Source organism: Cheilinus undulatus, linkage group 18 (genome assembly GCF_018320785.1).
Source record: "Cheilinus undulatus linkage group 18, ASM1832078v1, whole genome shotgun sequence".
Lineage (NCBI taxonomy): Eukaryota > Metazoa > Chordata > Actinopteri > Labriformes > Labridae > Cheilinus > Cheilinus undulatus.
This window is the reverse complement of record NC_054882.1, coordinates 25,435,512-25,454,411: the sequence shown is the minus strand read 5'-3', so window position 1 is coordinate 25,454,411 and position 18,900 is coordinate 25,435,512. Positions and strand designations below refer to the sequence as shown.

The 18,900-nt window shown below is 40.2% G+C and overlaps 1 protein-coding gene across 2 annotated transcripts in view; it reads left to right on the top strand.

Annotated features, from left to right (window-relative positions):
* The window catches only part of eml5 (EMAP like 5), a 70,203-nt gene that overhangs the window by 42,011 nt on the left and 9,292 nt on the right, over positions 1 to 18,900 (top strand). For both annotated transcript variants that reach the window (XM_041813495.1, XM_041813497.1), the window contains exons 17-29: positions 5,623 to 5,723; positions 5,818 to 6,011; positions 6,314 to 6,425; positions 6,604 to 6,731; positions 8,631 to 8,772; positions 8,866 to 9,018; positions 11,433 to 11,564; positions 11,705 to 11,793; positions 14,419 to 14,595; positions 14,741 to 14,942; positions 15,024 to 15,150; positions 16,845 to 16,859; positions 17,571 to 17,579. In XM_041813495.1, coding sequence (XP_041669429.1) covers positions 5,623 to 5,723; positions 5,818 to 6,011; positions 6,314 to 6,425; positions 6,604 to 6,731; positions 8,631 to 8,772; positions 8,866 to 9,018; positions 11,433 to 11,564; positions 11,705 to 11,793; positions 14,419 to 14,595; positions 14,741 to 14,942; positions 15,024 to 15,150; positions 16,845 to 16,859; positions 17,571 to 17,579 — 1,581 coding nt within the window. The remainder of the gene's footprint in view (positions 1 to 5,622; positions 5,724 to 5,817; positions 6,012 to 6,313; positions 6,426 to 6,603; positions 6,732 to 8,630; positions 8,773 to 8,865; positions 9,019 to 11,432; positions 11,565 to 11,704; positions 11,794 to 14,418; positions 14,596 to 14,740; positions 14,943 to 15,023; positions 15,151 to 16,844; positions 16,860 to 17,570; positions 17,580 to 18,900) is intronic.

Sequence of the window (18,900 nt, the reverse complement as noted above, 5' to 3'; positions counted from 1 at the left end):
ATTATTTTACAGTGGCAAAATGTTCCAGACATCCTGAACAAAACATAAATGGTTTCTAAAACAACCAGGCAAAAATAGAAAGTAAAAACACGGAAATAGCTGTAATTACATACACCCTGTTCTCATCTTTAAAGTAAATAAAGATGGAGGAAGACAAAAGTGATATACAGTGCCTATAAAAGTATTCACCCCCTTTCTTATTTTACCATTTTATTGATTTTATAAATCAATCAGGGTCTATATAATTTGACATTTTTGGCAAAAATGTGTGAAAGTATGTAATGTAGAACAAGCGACTGCATAAAAATATTCACCCTCTTTAAATTGGAAGACCTAAAAGATTCTAGTGGTCTCACAATTAGTGGAATGGGGATAACCTGAGTCCAGTGAATGTGTCTTAAGTGATTGTAATATAAAGAAACCTGTGTCTGGAAGGTCCAGTCACTGGTAAATTAGTATTCCTGGCTACCATTACACCATGAAGATGAAAGAACACTCCAAGCAACTCAGAGATAAAGGTTCATGAAAAGTGTACGTATGTCAGGAGATGGATCCAAAAGAATTTCCAAGGCACTGAACATCCCCCAGAGTTCAGTTAAATCCATCATCAAGAAATGGAAGGAATATGGCACATGTGTAAATCTACCTAGATCAGGCCGTCCTCACAAACTGTGTGACTGTGCAAGAAGGAGACTAGTGGGAGAGACCACCAAGACACCTATAACTACTCTGACAGAGTTAAAAGCTTAAGCAGATGAGATGGGAAAGACTCTGCATACCACAGCAATTTGAATTTTGCCAAAAGGCATGTGGGAGACTCCATGGTCAAGTAGAAGAAAGTTCTTTGGTCTGATGATACCAAAATGGTGCTTTTTGTCCATCAGAGATGAAGCTATGCTTGGCAGACACCAAACACTACACATTCCCTCTGTGAAGGACAGTGGTGGCAGCATCATAGTGTGGGGATGCTTCTTAGCAGCAGTAAGGCTTGTAAAGGTAGAGAACTACTGCTTGGGAGAAGATTTATTTTCCAGCAAGTCAATGACCTGAAGCATACTGCATAAGCTACACAGAAATGGTTTATGTACAACAAGGCGAATCTTCTGGTCAAAGCCCAGACCTCAGTCCGATAGAGAATTTGTTGCTGGACTTGAAAAGTGCTGTTCTTACGCCTGATCCTCATGCAACCTGTCATAGTTTTGCAAAGAAGAAAGAGTAGAATTGCAGTGTCTAGATATGCAAGCCTAAGACCTATCTTCACAGACTCAGTGCTGTGATTGCAGCTAAAGGTTTATCTACTAAATACTGACTTGAAGGGGGTGAATATTTATGCAGTCACTAATTTTACATCACTTATATTTGTTTTATTTACATTTACTTTTAGAACTCTTGACACTTTGACATTAAAGATGGTTTTTGGGATATTTTTGTCAAAAAAAGCTAAATTATATGGAGCATGATTGATTTATTTTTATGAAATCAACAAAAGAGTAGAACATCCAAGGGGTAAATACTTTTTATATGCACTATAAGTCTAAATTTGGCTTAGACTTTGGCTATGTGGCATCTCATCAATACATGTGATCATAATTGTTGCAAACACACCTGGCTTGTACCTTAAAGACCTCCTATGCGACCTTAAAGAGACGATTTGCAGACCAAAATAGTTACTATCTTTAAACACACTTCACCGGCCCCCTATCATTCCCATGCTCCCTTCTTACTTCATTGGGGATCAATTTCAAGTGACGATATGCGTCTCGTAGGTTATTCAGCTGCTGTCTGTTAGTCTTTTAGGCCAAAGAATATCCCTCCTTTAATTGAGAAAGACTGTTTGTTTTCCTTCAGTTAGTAGTCCTGCAAAAACACTTGTTATACCCCTTGACATGGCTTCTCTGAGTGGGCAGTACCGTCTCCCCTCCCCTACATGTGGATCATGTGAGAAAAAATATGTATGAAACATGTCTGAACCTTTGAAGATAACATAAACAAGCTGAAGAAAGTGTAACTCAAAGCTGAGAACAACAAACTAGGTTTTAATTAGATTTTTGCTGTACTGATAATCAAAATGCTACATGTTAAGCCTTTAGGTGGATTTCCTCACTAGTCCTGTCTTGTGAGAGGTGGTGATATGATAAGCGCATATTGTTGGATTTTCAGTATCCCAGCACTTAACATTACATAACCCTAGAACCAGTGGAAGCCAAAATTATCTAACTGGAAAACATCCACTGCCCAAAATAACTGCTTTGCTTTCTTACTCGTCCTACTTGACGCTCACGTTTAGTCTCTACTCCATTGGAACTCCCCCCTGGCGAGTCTGAAGCAGTGCATTGCGGATCGCTCTCCTGCGTGTTGTTTGCCGGTCTCTCACTGCAGCTCAGGGACAGCTTGGAGCTGCTTCTAATCTCCTTAGCAGACCCGGGTGGGCAGCGCAGTGAGGCGGACGCAGGGAAATGGGGCCTGACAGAGCTGAGCTTGTGCAGTGCCACTGTCCGTCTGGACTTCAGCTGGGGGAGGAGTGGGTGTGTTAGGGAGACGTTAAATGAGGGTGTAGTTTGGTTTAAAGTTGGATACGGTGAAAAGGAGACAGGAGGGGGCTGTAAGTTCTTAAGTGCAGCTCAGTGCTTTGGAAAATTGGTCCTTCCCTGAAACTTTAAAAACGAAGGGGAAGTTAGGAAGCAGAATGTGATCCATCCAGTCCAATAATACCATCAAATAGTGATAAACTGTCCCACATTATTAAACGTATCAGTCTGTAATTCAATCAGTTTTTATTTATATCACGCCAGTTCTGTCAAATATTATCTCAACACTCTATAAATAGCACAGAAGCCCTAAAGAGACCTAAATCCATGCATTTTATTTCTAATACATATTTGTCTCCTTATCTCAACTTTACAACTCTGATTTTGCCATGATAACAAGTTCTCAAGATCCAGGAACATTATTGAAATAACTTATCCTTTGAAAACAAGCATTTTATTCTGATTTAAGATTAAAAAAAAACTCAGATAACTCAAGTTTAAAGAAAACAAGCAAAATGTACTGATCTTTGTGGGATAACTGTGCAAAATTCACTGTTTGCATGAATGTCCTCTTAGAGAAAAAGAGCAGGTCTAGACAGTAGACTGTACTATCTCTCTTTTATTTATGTAAAATTCTGTGTATTCTCCTTGTCATATTGGTCAAAAATGACCTATAAATTCAGCTTTAAAATATTGTTCTGGTCATGATAATGTTTCACATTTTTTCCAGTGTTGGTGTCACTTTAAGAAAAGTCATAAAATTTCATGATGACAAAAGTTTATTAAGGCAAGTTTTGCTGTTGTTAAAGATTTGTTCGGGTCATTTTTGACCCTAAGAAAACACAACAGATCACAGCAGAAAAACGGCCACCTGACCATCACACCAGCAGGAACTCTAATGTATTTGTGTTCAAATATACAGTACGTACTTAAATAGGGAGCCTTAGAAGGCTTTCCACAAGTGTGGGAAGTTGTGCCCATTTATTCTTTAGATCATTTATGATGCTTTGCTCACAATCTCCCGTCATCCCAAAGCTGCTTGATGGGGTTGAGGTCAGCCAAGTTCTTCCACACTGAACTCATCAAACCATGTTTTTATAGTCCTTGCTTAGTGCACTGGGGCGCAGTCATACTTAAATAGAAAAGGGAATTTCCCAAACTGTTGCCACAAAATTGGAAGCATAATATTGTTTAAAATGTCTTGGTATGCTGAGGCATTAAGATTGGCCTCCACTGGAGATAAGGGGCATAGCCCAAACCCTGAAAAACAGCCCCATACCATTATCCCTCCTCCATCAAGCTTTATTGTTGGCAGTGCAGTCAGGCAGGTAATGTTCTCCTGGCATTCACCAAACCCAGACTCACCCATCTGACTGCCAAACAGAGAGACATGATTTGTCACTCCACTGAACACATTTCCACTGCTCTACAGTCCAGTGTCGGTGTGCTTTACACTAATCCATCTAATGCTTGGCGTTGGACTTGATGATGTGAGGCTTGATTGCAGTTTTTGCACTTACATTAATGCCAGAGAAAGATCAGAACTCTTCAGCTATGGATTCAGCAGAGCATTGTGGACTTTTACTTTCAATGCACTTTAGAAGTCGTTGACCCCGCTCTGTATTTTTACATGATCTTCTGCTTCGTGGCTGAGTTTTTGTTGTTCCTAAACTGTTCCACTTTCCAATGATATCACTTACAATTGACTGTGGAATATCCAGCATGGAGGGAACTCCTGAACTGTCACAGTAACATGCTTGAAGTCACTGAGCTCTTCAGAACAACCTATTACCTGTACCTCAAAAGCATGGTTAGGTGCTTGATTTTGTACACCTGTGGCAATGAGTCTGATTGAAACACCTGAATTCAATAATTAACAGGTGTCACCAAATACTTATGTCTATGTTGTGTATATAGACCGTGGAAGTACAGCAATGGGTCAAGAAGAAGGGCTGGGTGATTTCTGTGGTTTTGTAACTTGTAGAAAACTTATAAGCAATGAATGAAAATGAGGCTCAGTGACCTTGACCTTTGACATACTAAATCTTTCCAGTTCACTCTTGAGTCAGAATCGACATTTGTGCTAAGTTAGATGTCATGCTCTAAAGAATGACCTTTTTTACAATCATTACCTCCGCCAAGGAGGTTATGTGATCGGGTGCGTTTGTTCGTTTGTTTTTTTGCAACATAACTCAAAAAATTAATGGATGGATTTTGATGAAATTTTCAGGAAATGTCACAAAAGGAAGAACTGATTAGATTTTGGGAGTGATCCGGATCACCATCTGGATCGAGGAATGTTTTTAAAGGATTCTGTACTATTGGGAGATAGGGCTAATGGCAGACGTCTGCGCTGTTACCACTTCACACCAGGAGATGGCGACAAGTGGGAGCATAACAGAGAGAAAGACAGAAAATTGTAGCGAGAATACTCACAACGCTGGGAGGAACAGAGGAATATTCACCCTCTGCCATGACTTTCAGTCATCCGGTGAGACCATGGGTGCTTCTGCCATGACAGTCAACACATAGCAAGGCCAGTGCTTTACCTCATCGTGTCTCCACCCGTGTCTCCCTCCAGGGGAGGGAGTAATCTGTGAATTAGATTTTGGGAGTCATCCGGATCACCGTCTGGATCCAGGAATGTTTTTAAAGGATTTTTCACTATTGGGAGATAAGACTGATGGCAGAGGTCTGAGTGCTTTTCTAGTTATTATTTTTATGTATGCATTTTTGGATATTGTTGTTGAAAAAAAGATTTTTGTGTGGCTGTGGAGTCACTTCTAACTTCAGTTCGGAAACTGTTATATTCCAAACACTCAAGTGAAGCATGTTTCTTATGGCGTGATTAAAGGCTCCAGTGTTGCCTGCTTCATGTGCTCTGTCCTTAAATCTTTTCTGCTTCCAGCCACATTTGTTCAATCTTTAAAGTCCAACTTTATTTGTCCAACTGTGAGAAGAAATGAATTTCTGTTTCCTCCATGTTTCAGAATAAGAATAAATGGGCCATAAAATAAGTGAGAGTATGCATCACAGAATGTCAAAATGAGAAGTCTTCTCTGTGATCATTAAGTGATGTAAATATGTTTTTCAGGGGAAGCAAAGACAAGATATTTGTCGTCAAAATAAACCCCTACCTCCCTGACAAGCTCATCACAGCTGGTGTGAAACACATGAAGTTCTGGCACAAGGCTGGTAAGACTTCCAAGTGTTTATTTTTTTCACCAAGAGCAGAAACTCTAACAAGCAGAAACTCCACCTCACCATGAGCCGACTGTTTCTATTTCAGGTGGAGGCCTAATTGGACGCAAGGGAAACATGGGGAAGACGGAGACTATGATGTGCGCCGTGTATGGCTGGTCGGAGGAGATGGTGTTTTCAGGGACGTGCACGGGTGACATTTGCATTTGGAGGGACATGTTTCTAATGAAGACTGTGAAGGCTCATGATGGCCCTGTTTTCAGTGTGCATGCGCTGGAAAAGGTACCACAGAGTAAAGGGGTGTTTTTCAGATCAAAATAGATTTATTTTAGTAGTTTGAAAATGTTGTTTTCATTGTCTTATTTTTCAGCCTCAGGATGTAGACAATATGAAAAAAATCTATTTTGAAGGACTGTATGACAGTAAACTGTAGGCATAAATGAATAACACTACATTAGATGCATATTTTGTCTCTGTCTCCAATTGTATCTCTAACTCTGCTTTCAAATGTCATATGTTTAGATAAATCTGTTCTGACATAGATCATTTCAGGGTTAAATGTGCCCACATTTTCTCCCTTGTAGGGATTTGTGACAGGGGGAAAGGATGGTATAGTTGCTCTGTGGGACGACACATTCGAGAGATGCCTCAAGACCTACGCCATCAAGAGATCAGTACTAGCTCCAGGCTCTAAAGGTAAAAAGGTCACCCTGTTTTTTATGTTGTTTTTTCCAGTTCCACAAATGTAATCCACCCATTCAATGCAAATCCATTTAAAACATTCAGTGCTTTTAGCTGAGATGAATATTTCCCTCCAGCGGCCTGGTTCAAGCTGAGGTCTCTGCCTTCATGCTATAATTCATGCATTCTGCAGGGCTGCTCTTAGAGGACAACCCCTCCATACGTGCCATATCTCTGGGCCATGGACACATACTGGTGGGGACCAAGAACGGAGAGATCTTAGAGGTGGACAAGAGCGGGCCAATTACTCTGCTAGTCCAGGTAAGATAGGCGACTCAGGCAAATGACCCCAAAATTTGTCACAATTCAATACTGTAAACAAGGCTTTGACAAAAATGCAGACGTATATGTAAAAGCAGAGCATAAGAACCCAGACACTGAAGAACCTATCCAATAGCAACAAAACAACATAATTTAAAACAAAAGAAGAAATCCAACCAACATGAATGACCCAGACATGATATGATGGGTTGGAACCTAAGCAACACAAGAACCAGACAACATAACATTAGACCAGAAGGACCAAAGATGTGAGAAACCTTACGAGGCAATCACGTTAAAAAGAGATGAAACAATGAAAACGGGGAGTAGAAACTATTAAATGAGTTCAGGCACTGAATAGATAAAACATGTTTTAAAAAAGAATGAATAAATGAATAGATAAAAAGTGGAAATATATGCTAAAACCAAGTAAGAAGACAATAAAAATGAAGTGATTTTAAAGAAGTAACTGATTCCGCAAGCCTTATCTCTTCAGGCTGGCTGTTCCAAAGTCGACGGTCCCTGATGGCAGAAGCCGCTTTCAGTTTTAAGCCTTGACTTTGGAACTACCAGGAGGCCCCCACCTGGGATCCGAGGCTATGGGCTGGCTCATAGAGCTTTTGCAAGTCTGTAAAGTAGCTGTGAAGACCCATATGTGCTTTAAAAAGTATGAGACAAACCTAAAATCAATGTTTAAAAGTGCAGGGAAGCCATGTGATGGCAGGCCTCTGCCTTCTGCATTCTGAACTACTTGCAGGCAAGAGAGTGCTTTGTGTTTGAGAGGAACAGATTATGGAAATTAAGAGTATGGTTGACTATGAATATGGCGTTCCTTGGGATTTTGGCTTGGTCTAAGGTGTGATTTTGTCAAAGGTGTATGGAAACATATGCCTTACACTGGAGAGTTCTGTTGAATGGTTATGAAAGGGTTATATTTACTTTAGGTCAAATTTGAAAAAAAAAAAAAAAGTACTATTTCCTGGAAAAAATTCATCAGTAATTGTTGCATATCTACAAAATCCCCATGAAGAGTTGCATCCATACATTTGAAGTCATTTCATCCTGTTTTTTTGGGGATCTTGACTTATTTTTCTTCTGTTCTTATAGTTACAGAATTACAAAACAAACATAGGCTTAAAGGTACAATATGCAGAGTTTTCACAAAGAAATATCATTAATTAAAAATGGATACTCCTATGTTATGTTTCAGTCAAGAATTTTTTTTTATTATCACAGGACAAGCTGAATAAATAAAATGTATGGTTGCATGTCCCACAGGGCTTCTGTTGCATTCTGTTGACTCATGTCTATGGCAGAATCAGCGGGGAGGTGGCCATAAATGGTGATGAGTTATTGCTGCTGGATGTGAGTTGTTAATTTAGCTAAGTGGTCCTGCAGTGTCTCCTCAACCGCCCCCATCGTAGGCATACAGTGCCAATTATATTGATCGCTCCTTTCAAATGCTTTAAAATATACAAGTAGATTTTGATGAATAGGGTGGTTTGATTAGGGGAGTGGAGGTTGTCTTGGGTCATTTCCAATGGATAACTTTCAGTAAGCTTAGAGAATTACGTTGGTGGTAACACATAGTTAGCCTGGTTTCTTTAGCCTATGTTTAAGTCAGTGAGGAGAGAAGGCAGAAAGAAGAAGATGCATATAATTAATATTAAATATACTAGGCAGAGGTTGTTGCTGTAGGCTCTCTATATGATCAAAAGGTTAAAATCTTTGCTGCAGCAATGATGAGCACACAGCATAACACACAAAGCATTGTGTGTTTACTGTGCTCTTTTGACTTTTCTTTAATAAATGATAATATTCAGGTTTGAGCTCATTGTTTTTCCAGTGTTTTTTGCCATATGCTAATCTTTATCAACTTGCTATCCCATGTGTCTTTAGGGTCACATGGAGGGTGAAGTGTGGGGCCTGGCCACTCATCCTCACCTCCCTCTCTGTGCCACTGTCAGCGATGACAAAACCCTGCGCATATGGGACCTCTCGCCCAGCCACTGCATGTTGGCGGTACGCAAGCTCCGAAAAGGTGAGTCACCGCTCAGACGCTAACAGATGAGTTTATTTTCCGACAGGAAGCGCGCAGGTCCCAAGGCGATAACAAACGCATTATCCTCCACAGGCGGCCGTTGTTGCTGTTTCTCCCCTGATGGTAAAGCGTTGGCGGTGGGCCTGAATGATGGCAGCTTCCTCATTGTGAACGCAGACACTCTGGAGGACCTGGTGTCCTTCCACCACCGCAAGGACATCATCTCTGATATCAGATTCTCTCCAGGTCTGTGGTCCACCTCCACATTTCTAAAACGTTTCAAAACTGCCCTGACATCCTTCTCTGAAGGATAAAAAAGCATCTTAAATCAGTGTGCCCTTCAAATCCTCTTAGTGTACGTAGGATGCTGAGCAGAAATTCAGCAGGTATACATTTTTCTCTCCTGCTGTTGAGACTGGGAGATATTGCTGCAGGCTTGACCCAAATTAGTATCTTTCTGTAATAGGGCCAGACAGAGAGACATTGAGAGCAGAATGGGAAGCAGTGGGGGTGGACAAAGTGAGAGCGAGAAACTAAACTCTTGTTCGCCTGGACACTTAACCTTGATCCACACTGCAATGGATCCTATTTCTCAACCCAACACCCAAGAATCCTCAGGGCCTATGTCTTAATGTAGAAGTCGCTATACAGAACTGTGTAATGCTGAGCAGGATTTCAGTACAGTTATGATAGAGAAACCAATAAAAGTTTTAAAGCTAAGAAGCTACAGCTGTGCCTCTGAGGCTGTAATTTTCCTGAATTTTAGATAAATTGAAAAAAGATTCAGAATACACAAAAAGTAGGGTCTTCACTGAGCTCAGAATAGATGACATACTTTACTAATCCCTCAAGTCACTGTTGTTGAAGAAACGTCACAAAGATATTAACGGTCAGCTGTGGAAAGACTTGATGATAATGAGATTTTTCAGGACTCCATTGGTAGTCTCAGGGTTTAGTAGGGCTGCCAAGATTAATTGTATTAACTGCGTTGAACTTCAATTCACGATTAATCGTATCATTCATTGTCTCTTCAGCACTCCTTAGCTAAGCCACTGTAGCCTCTCCCTGCAGCCACAGTGATGCAAAGTAAGTCCACCACTGCTCCTTAGTCTCAAACTCACAGACAGCTCAGTGGACAAATCATTAGTCATCTGTACCAAATTATATAAATTTTTGACTTTTTCACTGTCCCCTTATTTTCTTTTCCATCCATAGCAAGTTTTTTTCTTCAGTGGTTAAGTTTATGTCGTATCTTTAGTATATCTATAAAAGTAGGTCTGTATCCAAAAAGGAAGTCAGCGGCCTTTAGTTTAAGACAGAAGAACAATCCAAAATGTCACAATAACAATTTTAAATGCAAAATAAGGGAATTTTCAAATATGATGGACAGCATGTGATAATTGCGATTAACTATAGAACTCCACGATTAATCGTGATTAAAGTTTTTAATCTTTTGACAGCCCTTGTAAAGATGCAACTTTAGCCTTGTGTTAGAGGAAATATAGGATAATAGGAGATCATTCACATATTTTCTGGGGCTGTCCAATGCTACACAGATTCTGGTAGGACATAAAGGAAGAGTTGGAGAAAAAGAGAGAGTTGATAATGACCACTGGTAAAGATTACAGTGAACTGGAAGAAGGCACTGCCACCAACAAGAACTCAGTGGACCCAAAGGCTGAAACAGTTTTTTATTAAGGATTATATAACAGCATTACTGCAGCTGAAGACAGATGTATTTCTACAAAGATGGACTCCGGTGATTACTCATTTGAATGTCTGAATTCCTGGATGTATAAGCCATTTGTCAAGGAGGATTAGAAAAGGTTTTGTTATTTGCCTTCTTGAAGTTTGAGTAAAGTTAAAAAAAATGTGAAATATTATTTCTGCATATATGAAATTTGTCATTATTTACAACCAATGTATCAACTGTTAATATCAGGCTTAGTCAGGACTAACAGACCTAAGTCAGCTGAAGTGTTTTTCTTTGTCCATCCTCATTCCTTAAACTTGACATAATTTGTTTTGTTTTTTTGTGTGTCTTGTTTAAGTTTTAGGTTTGAACTATATCTATATAGCAGTATCAATATCAGTATTGGCTAAAATAGTTTGGAAATGTTGGTATATTGTATTTTGTTTGTTTGTGCATTTACGTGACAATTCACAGCATTTACTTAAAGCATATTTACAAACTGAATAGAAGAAAATGAGGAGGTTAATAACTATGGCTTTAAAATACAAAAAATGGGAATGAAATCAAAGTCATTCAAGTCCTTCATGAACTCTGAAAAGCACAGATGCTATGTGATTTTTTTTCTTAATTTTGGCCCTCAAATGTCTTAAAAAGTCTTTTTATTTGGCTTAAAAACTTATGAGCAACCCCAAAGAACTAATTAAACGGTGGTGGTTATGTCTGTGCTGGTGCACAGAGGCAAAGTGGGTTTAATCAAGTCTTTGTCTCCTCTCCTGCATGTTATTTCCAACTGTCTTCCCCAATTTCTGAATCTGAATCTAAATAAGGGCATAAAAGGCATTGGTTTGGAAAGAAGGGAAACACTCTGGAGCAAATTGATGGCCAAACTGAAGACTGACACAAGCACCCAACCTGATCAAATCCGTTGATCTGTTGGATGACAATCAGTTCTCTCTTTTGTTCTCAGGTGCTGGGAAGTATCTTGCAGTAGCATCTGGAGACACATTCGTGGATATTTACAACGTAATGAGCAGCAAACGGGTCGGTGTTTGTAAAGGATGCCTGAACTACATTACCCATTTAGACTGGGACAAAAGAGGTAAACACACATCCTTGTATACTTTCCTCTTTCCTCTCAGAAAATTGTTGCTGCTAAGGAACCATTTTCAGATTAAAAGAAAGAGTCTGTATTTATGGACAGCTGAGCATTTCTGCCCACTGGGCTTTGTTCATTCGCAGGAAAACTACTCCAAGTCAACACAGGTGCTAAAGAGCAGGTGTTTTTTGAAGCTCCTCGTGGCAAGAGGCAAACCATCCCAGCTACAGAGGTAAGCAGGGAGCTGAGGGATAGGAGTGCTGTGGTTGTGGAGCTGTTGGCTCAGACATTCCCAGAGGAATCAGAGTAGGCTCAAGGAAGGGCAGCACAGCATTAACACGCCCCACTTTCACCAATTCATTCTAATTTTGGCAGTAGAAGTGGGATATTGTTTGGTGGCTTTGATACAGAGTGGCATTTAGACATCGTACGAGGTAAAAAAATATGGAGGGCTGCATTAAGAAAATAAAGCTCAGACATGATGGATAAGTTTGGGTCGTGTCTGGCTGCAGCCCAAGATGTCCTCTTTGCTCATTCATCCCCATTATTTACCATGATGCATTAGCTCTCCTTAGTCCTCCCATTCATTAAACGCCTCTTCATTGCTGTTTTAAAGTAAGGAGCACATCAAGGATCTGTTATCTGCCCCGTTTTTATTAACTCCTATAAAGTGAAATTCATCATATCCTGTATTTTCTGTTTTAAATTTAGATATCATTAAGTTAAAGGAGTGGAGAGACTGGAAATCACAGAAGTTGCTCCATTTGAATAAGGATAAACTAATTCTGACCAGTCTCTTAATTAGGTACACCTGATCAACTGCTCATTAGACGGTGAATGGACTTCACCTTATAAAGTACTTTTTAGATATTTTTAGACAGCTCCCACAGTCACATCAACATGTGACTGTCAGAGCTGGGAATCGAACCCATGACCTTCCAATTGCAAGACAACCAACTCTCCCAACTGAGCCCCATGAGCACAAATATGAAACAGTTTATGCCGTGCATGCCCGATGGGTTGGTCTATTTCACAAACTGCTGATCTACTGTGCTTCTTTGATCATCTCTGGGGTTTGCAGAGAAAACATCCAGTGAGCGGCAGTTCTCTGGGCTAAAATGGCTCGTTGATAAGTGAGATCAGAGAAGAATGACCAGACTAGTTTGAGCTGTTAGGAAGGCAATAGTAGCCCCAATAATCTCTTGTTCAATCAAAGAATACAGAAGAGCATCTCTGAACACGTAACATGTCAAACCTTAAAGCAGAGGGGCTACAGCAGTGGAAAACTACACTCAGTGTCACTGCTGCCAAGATCGAACGATAGGAGATAGAGAAAATGCAGTCAGGTCTGATGAGTCTCAGCTCTTGCTGTGATATTTCAAACTGGAGGTTCAGAGTTTTGAGTAAATGGCATAAAAGCCTACCAGACCAACAACAAGGGCATGATCAAAGTCACTTAAATCATCAGCAGATTGTGGAGACCAGCCTTTCTCACACTGGGTGCTGTAGCACTCTGGGGTACTTTCTGGCATTGCTGGGGAGCTTTCAAAATGCTTTAAATTCAACTTGGAATTACCTAAACAGTTTAGATCATTAGCTGTCCTGGCATAGATAATCAAAATTGTCTTATATGTCCTACCTGAAATCAACTGTTGCCTGAGTTCTTCTCCAGTCAAAGGTTTAATAGGAGAGTGACAAAGAGAAAGGCACTGTTGAAGAAAACTTGTGAAATCTGGGCAAGAGTGGAGACTCCATGGTCAAGTAGAAGAGAGTTCTTTGGTCTAATGAGACCAAAATGGCACTTTTTGGCTTTCAGAAAAGACTATATGTTTGGCAGACACCAAGCCTGCACATCACCACAAACACACCATCCCCTCTGTGAAGCACGGTGGTGGCAGCATCATGCTGTGGGGATGCTTCTCAGCAGCCGGCTCTAGAAGGTAAAATAAAGATGGCAAAATAAATCAGAGGAAATAATAATAAAGGATATTAGTGGAGGACAATCTTATTTGGTCTGCAAGAGAGCTATGTCTTGGAAAAGGATTTATTTTCCAGTAAGACAATCTCCCCAAGCATGCAGTGAAAGTTACACCAAAGTGGTTTTAAATAAACAAGGTGAATGTTTTGGAGTTGCTGAGTCAAAACCCAGACCTCTATCCAATAGAGAAATTTGTGGCCAGACTTGAAAAGGGCTGTTCATGCCTGATCACCGTGCAACTTGACAGAGCTTTAGCAGTTTTGCAAGGACAGTGTAAAATTGCAGTGTCCAGATGAAAGCCTGATTGAGACTTATGATTTATAAAATCAGTAAAAAGGTAAAACATTCAAGGGTGGAATACTTTCTATAGGCACTGTAGAATTAATTGTGATTGGGTTGACTTGAGATTTTTTATTTTTTACAATATTTAAAAGTTCTTTAATAGAAAAAAAGGTTGACAAATGCTGCTGAAGACCATGTCTACATATCTAAATGCACTGGCTGCTGCTGTGATTGACTCGTTAGACATTTTTGTTAATTAGCGGTTGAACAGGTGTTTGTAATAAAGTGGTCGACGGTTCTTTATCGTTGGCCCTGAGAGACGATAATAGACCCTGCAGCTTTAGCTCTGCCTAAAGATCAATAGGAGTCTTAAAATGTGCCAGTAAAAACTTAAGTTGGTATTCTTGTATGGGGTAAGGTTAGCTGTCTAGCCCTGTTTCTAATCTTTAATGCTAAGCTTTTATTCTGTTGACTCAGTTTTGGCTGCCTGCAGGTTTCTAGTTTAATAAAGCATTCAATAAAAGGTTCGTCAGTTTTTTTCTCAAAATATTTTTAATGTGCTTCATTAATGAATGCATATTTACTCGCTTGTCTCAGGTGGAGAAGATTGAGTGGAGCACGTGGACATGTGTCCTGGGAACGTCTGTTGAGGGCATCTGGCCATTGATCAGCGAGGTCACAGAGGTGACCGCTGCCTGCCTTAGTAACAACAGGAAGGTGCTCGCAACAGGGGATGACTTAGGATACGTGAAACTCTTCAGATACCCTGTGAAGGTGACACACTTATCATGATTTTTCATGTAATCTGGTCTGTGTGTGTATACCAGCTTGAGGCTTTTAGTTAAAAATTATGGAAATGTTATGTTAATTCCTGTGAGAATGTCACAAATGTTAAACAAATGTTGCCCCTCCTCCGCAGGGAAAATATGCAAAGTTCAAGCGTTATGTGGCCCACAGTACACATGTTACCAATGTGCGATGGACCCATGACGACAGCCTCTTGGTGACTGTCGGTGGGGGCGACACGTGCCTCATGATCTGGGCCCATGAGCCCGAGGGCCACCGGGAGTTCAAGCAGTGTGACAGCGAGGAGTCAGACATCGAGAGCGAGGATGATGGAGGTAGGTTCTACTTTTTGGATTAAGTCATCATATGTTCTTGTTTCTAAGGTTAACTTTTAATCATACCCTACCCTTTTACAGGTTATGACAGTGATGTGACGAGGGAGAATGAGATCACCTACACCATAAAGGCCTTATCCACAAACATGAGACCCATGACAGGGGTTAAACCACACCTGCAGATGAAAGAACTATCTGTAGACGAAAGGTATTCCTCAGTTCAGCTAAAATAAAGCACTATAGACACTCATTTGGATGCTCCTGAAGAGTCAAAACTTAACTTATAAATCTAGCACAAAAAGTAAGGACATTTCTGTTGGCTTATTTCTATGTTGTAACAATGCTTCATGGCAATAACTCTTATACCATTGGAAAGCCTGTTTATTTCCATTTTAAATGGGGCCACATTTGTAAGGAACCTGCATTTGTGGGATGAGCAGCAGAGCTGATCATAAAAAATTTGCCTTTAACTTTTGTTTGGTGTTGTTTGGTGGATTTGATGATTGAAGTTTGAAGAAACAAGACATGTTGGCAATTTAATAATTTATTCATTTAACAAACAGGAGCCTCAGTAGTGTGTGGAAGAACCATACACAGCCACAACAGCCTGGCACCTCCTCCTCATGCTGGGCACTAGCTGATCCTACAAGTGTTCAGTGGGGTTGAGGTCAGGACTGCTGGCAGGCCATTCCATCCTCTCCATTCAAAATTCTGGAGGTAATCTCTGATAAACCCTGCTCTGTAGGGGCGAGTGTTGTCATCTTTGAGGATAGTGTTTGGTCCCAGGCTGGAGATATGGGATTGCCACTGACTGCAGAATCTCATCTCCATATTTCTCTGCATTGAAATTGCCACTAATGATGAGAAACCTCAATTATCCAGTGAGGCAGATGCCGCTCCATACCATCACACTGCCTCCTTTAAAAGATGCAACTCTGTCAGTGCAGCAAACCAACTGCTATGGGCAGAATCTGGACTCATTGCTGAACATAACATTGCTCCACATGTTAAGGTTTGAGTGCACGTGTTGCCGACACCAGCGCAAACAGGCCTGATGGTGAAGGGCAGTCATGACAGGCCTCCTGGCCGCCCCATGAGACCAGAGATTGGCTGCGTACAGTCTGTTACAGATTGTCTGGGCAGAGAGCCGTCTACCATATCGTCCTGCAACACTTGGCTGCAAATATATAGAAGACCACCTCAGGTCTGATGCTGACAGGATGAGGACTTGGTCTTATTGGGGTCTGCGCCCTGTCTTTGGCATCCCCAGTTAGATGGAACTTGGCCTTCAATTTGGGGATGGTACAAGGGCTGACTCCTAGTTGTTTTTGCTGAATACCGAATCCAGATTGGTCGAATGTGGCATGCAGATTTTTGGAGCAGACACCTACTGACCACTGTAGCAGGACCCATACTCAGGAGACAATCAGGCCCTTGATTGTCAGCACCTGGGTTACCAGGAGCTCAAAATAGGAGTTCATCGCAACAGCAGAATAAGCTGTTTTTGCACTGGCAGAGAAGATTTGGCAAATGTTTCATGGGGCAACCCATATACTCAGCTCTGCTGCTCATCCTACAAATGCATGATCCTTACAAATGTGGCACCATCTAAAAAAGAAATAAACAGGCTTTCCAACGGTATAAGATTTATTGCCATGAAGCACTGTTACAAGAAAGAAATTCTCTACCAAACACAAATGTCCTTTCTTTTTGTGCAAAGATTACCAAAATTCTACCCATCATTGGTTGAAAATGTGTCCATATATCAAAGCTGAATTCTTTAGTCTATATCTTTTTTCTGTCCTGTCCCTGCTTTATTAAAATAACTCGGCCTTTCTGCTCTTCTTTCTCGTCCTCTCATTTCCCTTCTTATCCTGCTTCCTTTTTCAATTCTACTTGAAGACAAGGTGTTGTCAGGTAAGCTTTTGTATTCATCATTGGTCATGATTAAATTGTGTTATAGGATGACATGAAGATCTAAGAAAGTATCAACAAATTTCTTTCACCTGTTGCCATCTCCTATAAATAAAGTTTGAAGCCTCTTTAATCTTTTTCAGTGCTGTGGGACTTTTTCCTTCTCATATAAACCAAGATGCCGTTTCAGGCATTTTATCACTTGCTAATGAGATTCTGTTCTGACTGGCAGGACAAATTGGGCTGAACATCGAAGTAGAGCTTGAATTTAATTGACTTTAATTAGTTGGATGTCCACTTTAGCATTCAGCAGAGCAAAATCTGGATTGGATGTACAAGATTGTTTTTTAATAGTTAGGAACTCTTGGGAAAAGTCATGATTAGAGATGATCAGTCGCTTCTCACCACAGGAAAAGCTTACACATGTACCAGTATGTAATTTATCAGGATGGCTTTAAACAGACGTCAAATCTTCATAATCAATGTGTGACAGACTGCTGCTGCTTTAGGTTTATTGATTTCTACTTTTTTTTTTTTAAGTATGCAAGCATCCATGCAGCAGTTGTCATGGAAATGGACTTGAGTTGTCATGGTTACATGATGGCGCTGACTCTTGTATTTTATGTCCTCAGTGCGTCTGCTGGGCAGCAGTGAGTGCTGTGAGAAGCCTTTTTTGTAATTCTTGCTTTTTTCTTTGTTATTGCTGCCATGAAGAGGGTCAAGGTAAGCTCTGAACGCACTGATTCTATGATTTTATAAAGCACACACACTTACACACAGATTTATGTGATTGAATATGAGGTAAACTGGTCCTTGTTGTCCCTGTAAAAGGTCAAGTCTAATTGCTTGAAATTTAAGGTTTGACTGACCTTTTTGTCTGAAATGTGCTTTTTTTCCCATGAAAAAATGAAACATGAAAAACTCAGTGGCATTCTTTGCCCTCTATTTAATAAAGAAAATCGGCCAAGTTCCGATAAATCTTCCGCTACACTATAGCTACATTTAAGCTTATTGCTACACCGGTGGCAGACATTACTGTCAGCTTCCAGTGCAACTAAATCCCGCCAGTAGCTACTGCCTCGTTCTCCTCAAATCATGCTCCTTGGTCAGGCTCATTCTCAGACCGTGCACAATCATTTTAGATTGGAGCTTTGCAAGATGAATCTGCCTGATGACAGACGTGGAATCTGGTCGATCCATCTGCTTTCCAACGTTATCCCTGCAAAGGGACCTGAGAAATCTTAAACTACACTGATCTGATGAGTGAACTTCACTCTGGTTATCCCATATCAAGGGTTTCTGAACTTTGCCACGCCAAGGACCCTTTATAGAATTAGCCTCCTACGTGGTCCTCCCTTTGCAAAGATTCTTAAATAAGTCGTCTGTTACATTCGGAAAATTTAAAAAAGTAACCTTGTAACTTAATTTAATGTTCCCTTATTTTATTTACGGTTTATAACGTTGTTAGTCATTCATGAAAAATTAGTAAATCAAAAGAAAGTTAATTTTTCCTATGATTAACTTCAGAAAGTTAAAATTCCATAAATTATTAATCTTATACAAAGTGAAACATTTCAAGGCTGTGTTTGTTTTAATCTTGATGATTAAAGCTTACAGCTCATTAAAATCAAAAATCAAGTATTTCAAAATATTACAGTATTATGGAAAAGGTTTCCTGAGGCTTCATCCTGTCATTCTGGTTCAGTACATAGCTCCAATCATGGGGATGACTGCTGACTTGACTTTTGACCAGGAGACAATCATTGCCATCCTGCTGAAGGGTCAGGCTGTTCTTAGAGGCTGTATCAAAGCATTTTCATGGAAAGTTGGCTGGAAGAGAAAAGTCTGGTTAAAAAAGGAGCACAAGCAACAAGGATGGGCTCAGCCTTCAGAGGGTAGTCACACAAAGCAGATAATTCATTTATGAATTTGAAATATGATCTTTCCTTAATGTGGGATAACAACCAGAATATATAACACTCCATCCAGGTTGTAAAGGTAAAGGTAACATTCATGATAAAGTGGAATGCAACAACTGTTTTTG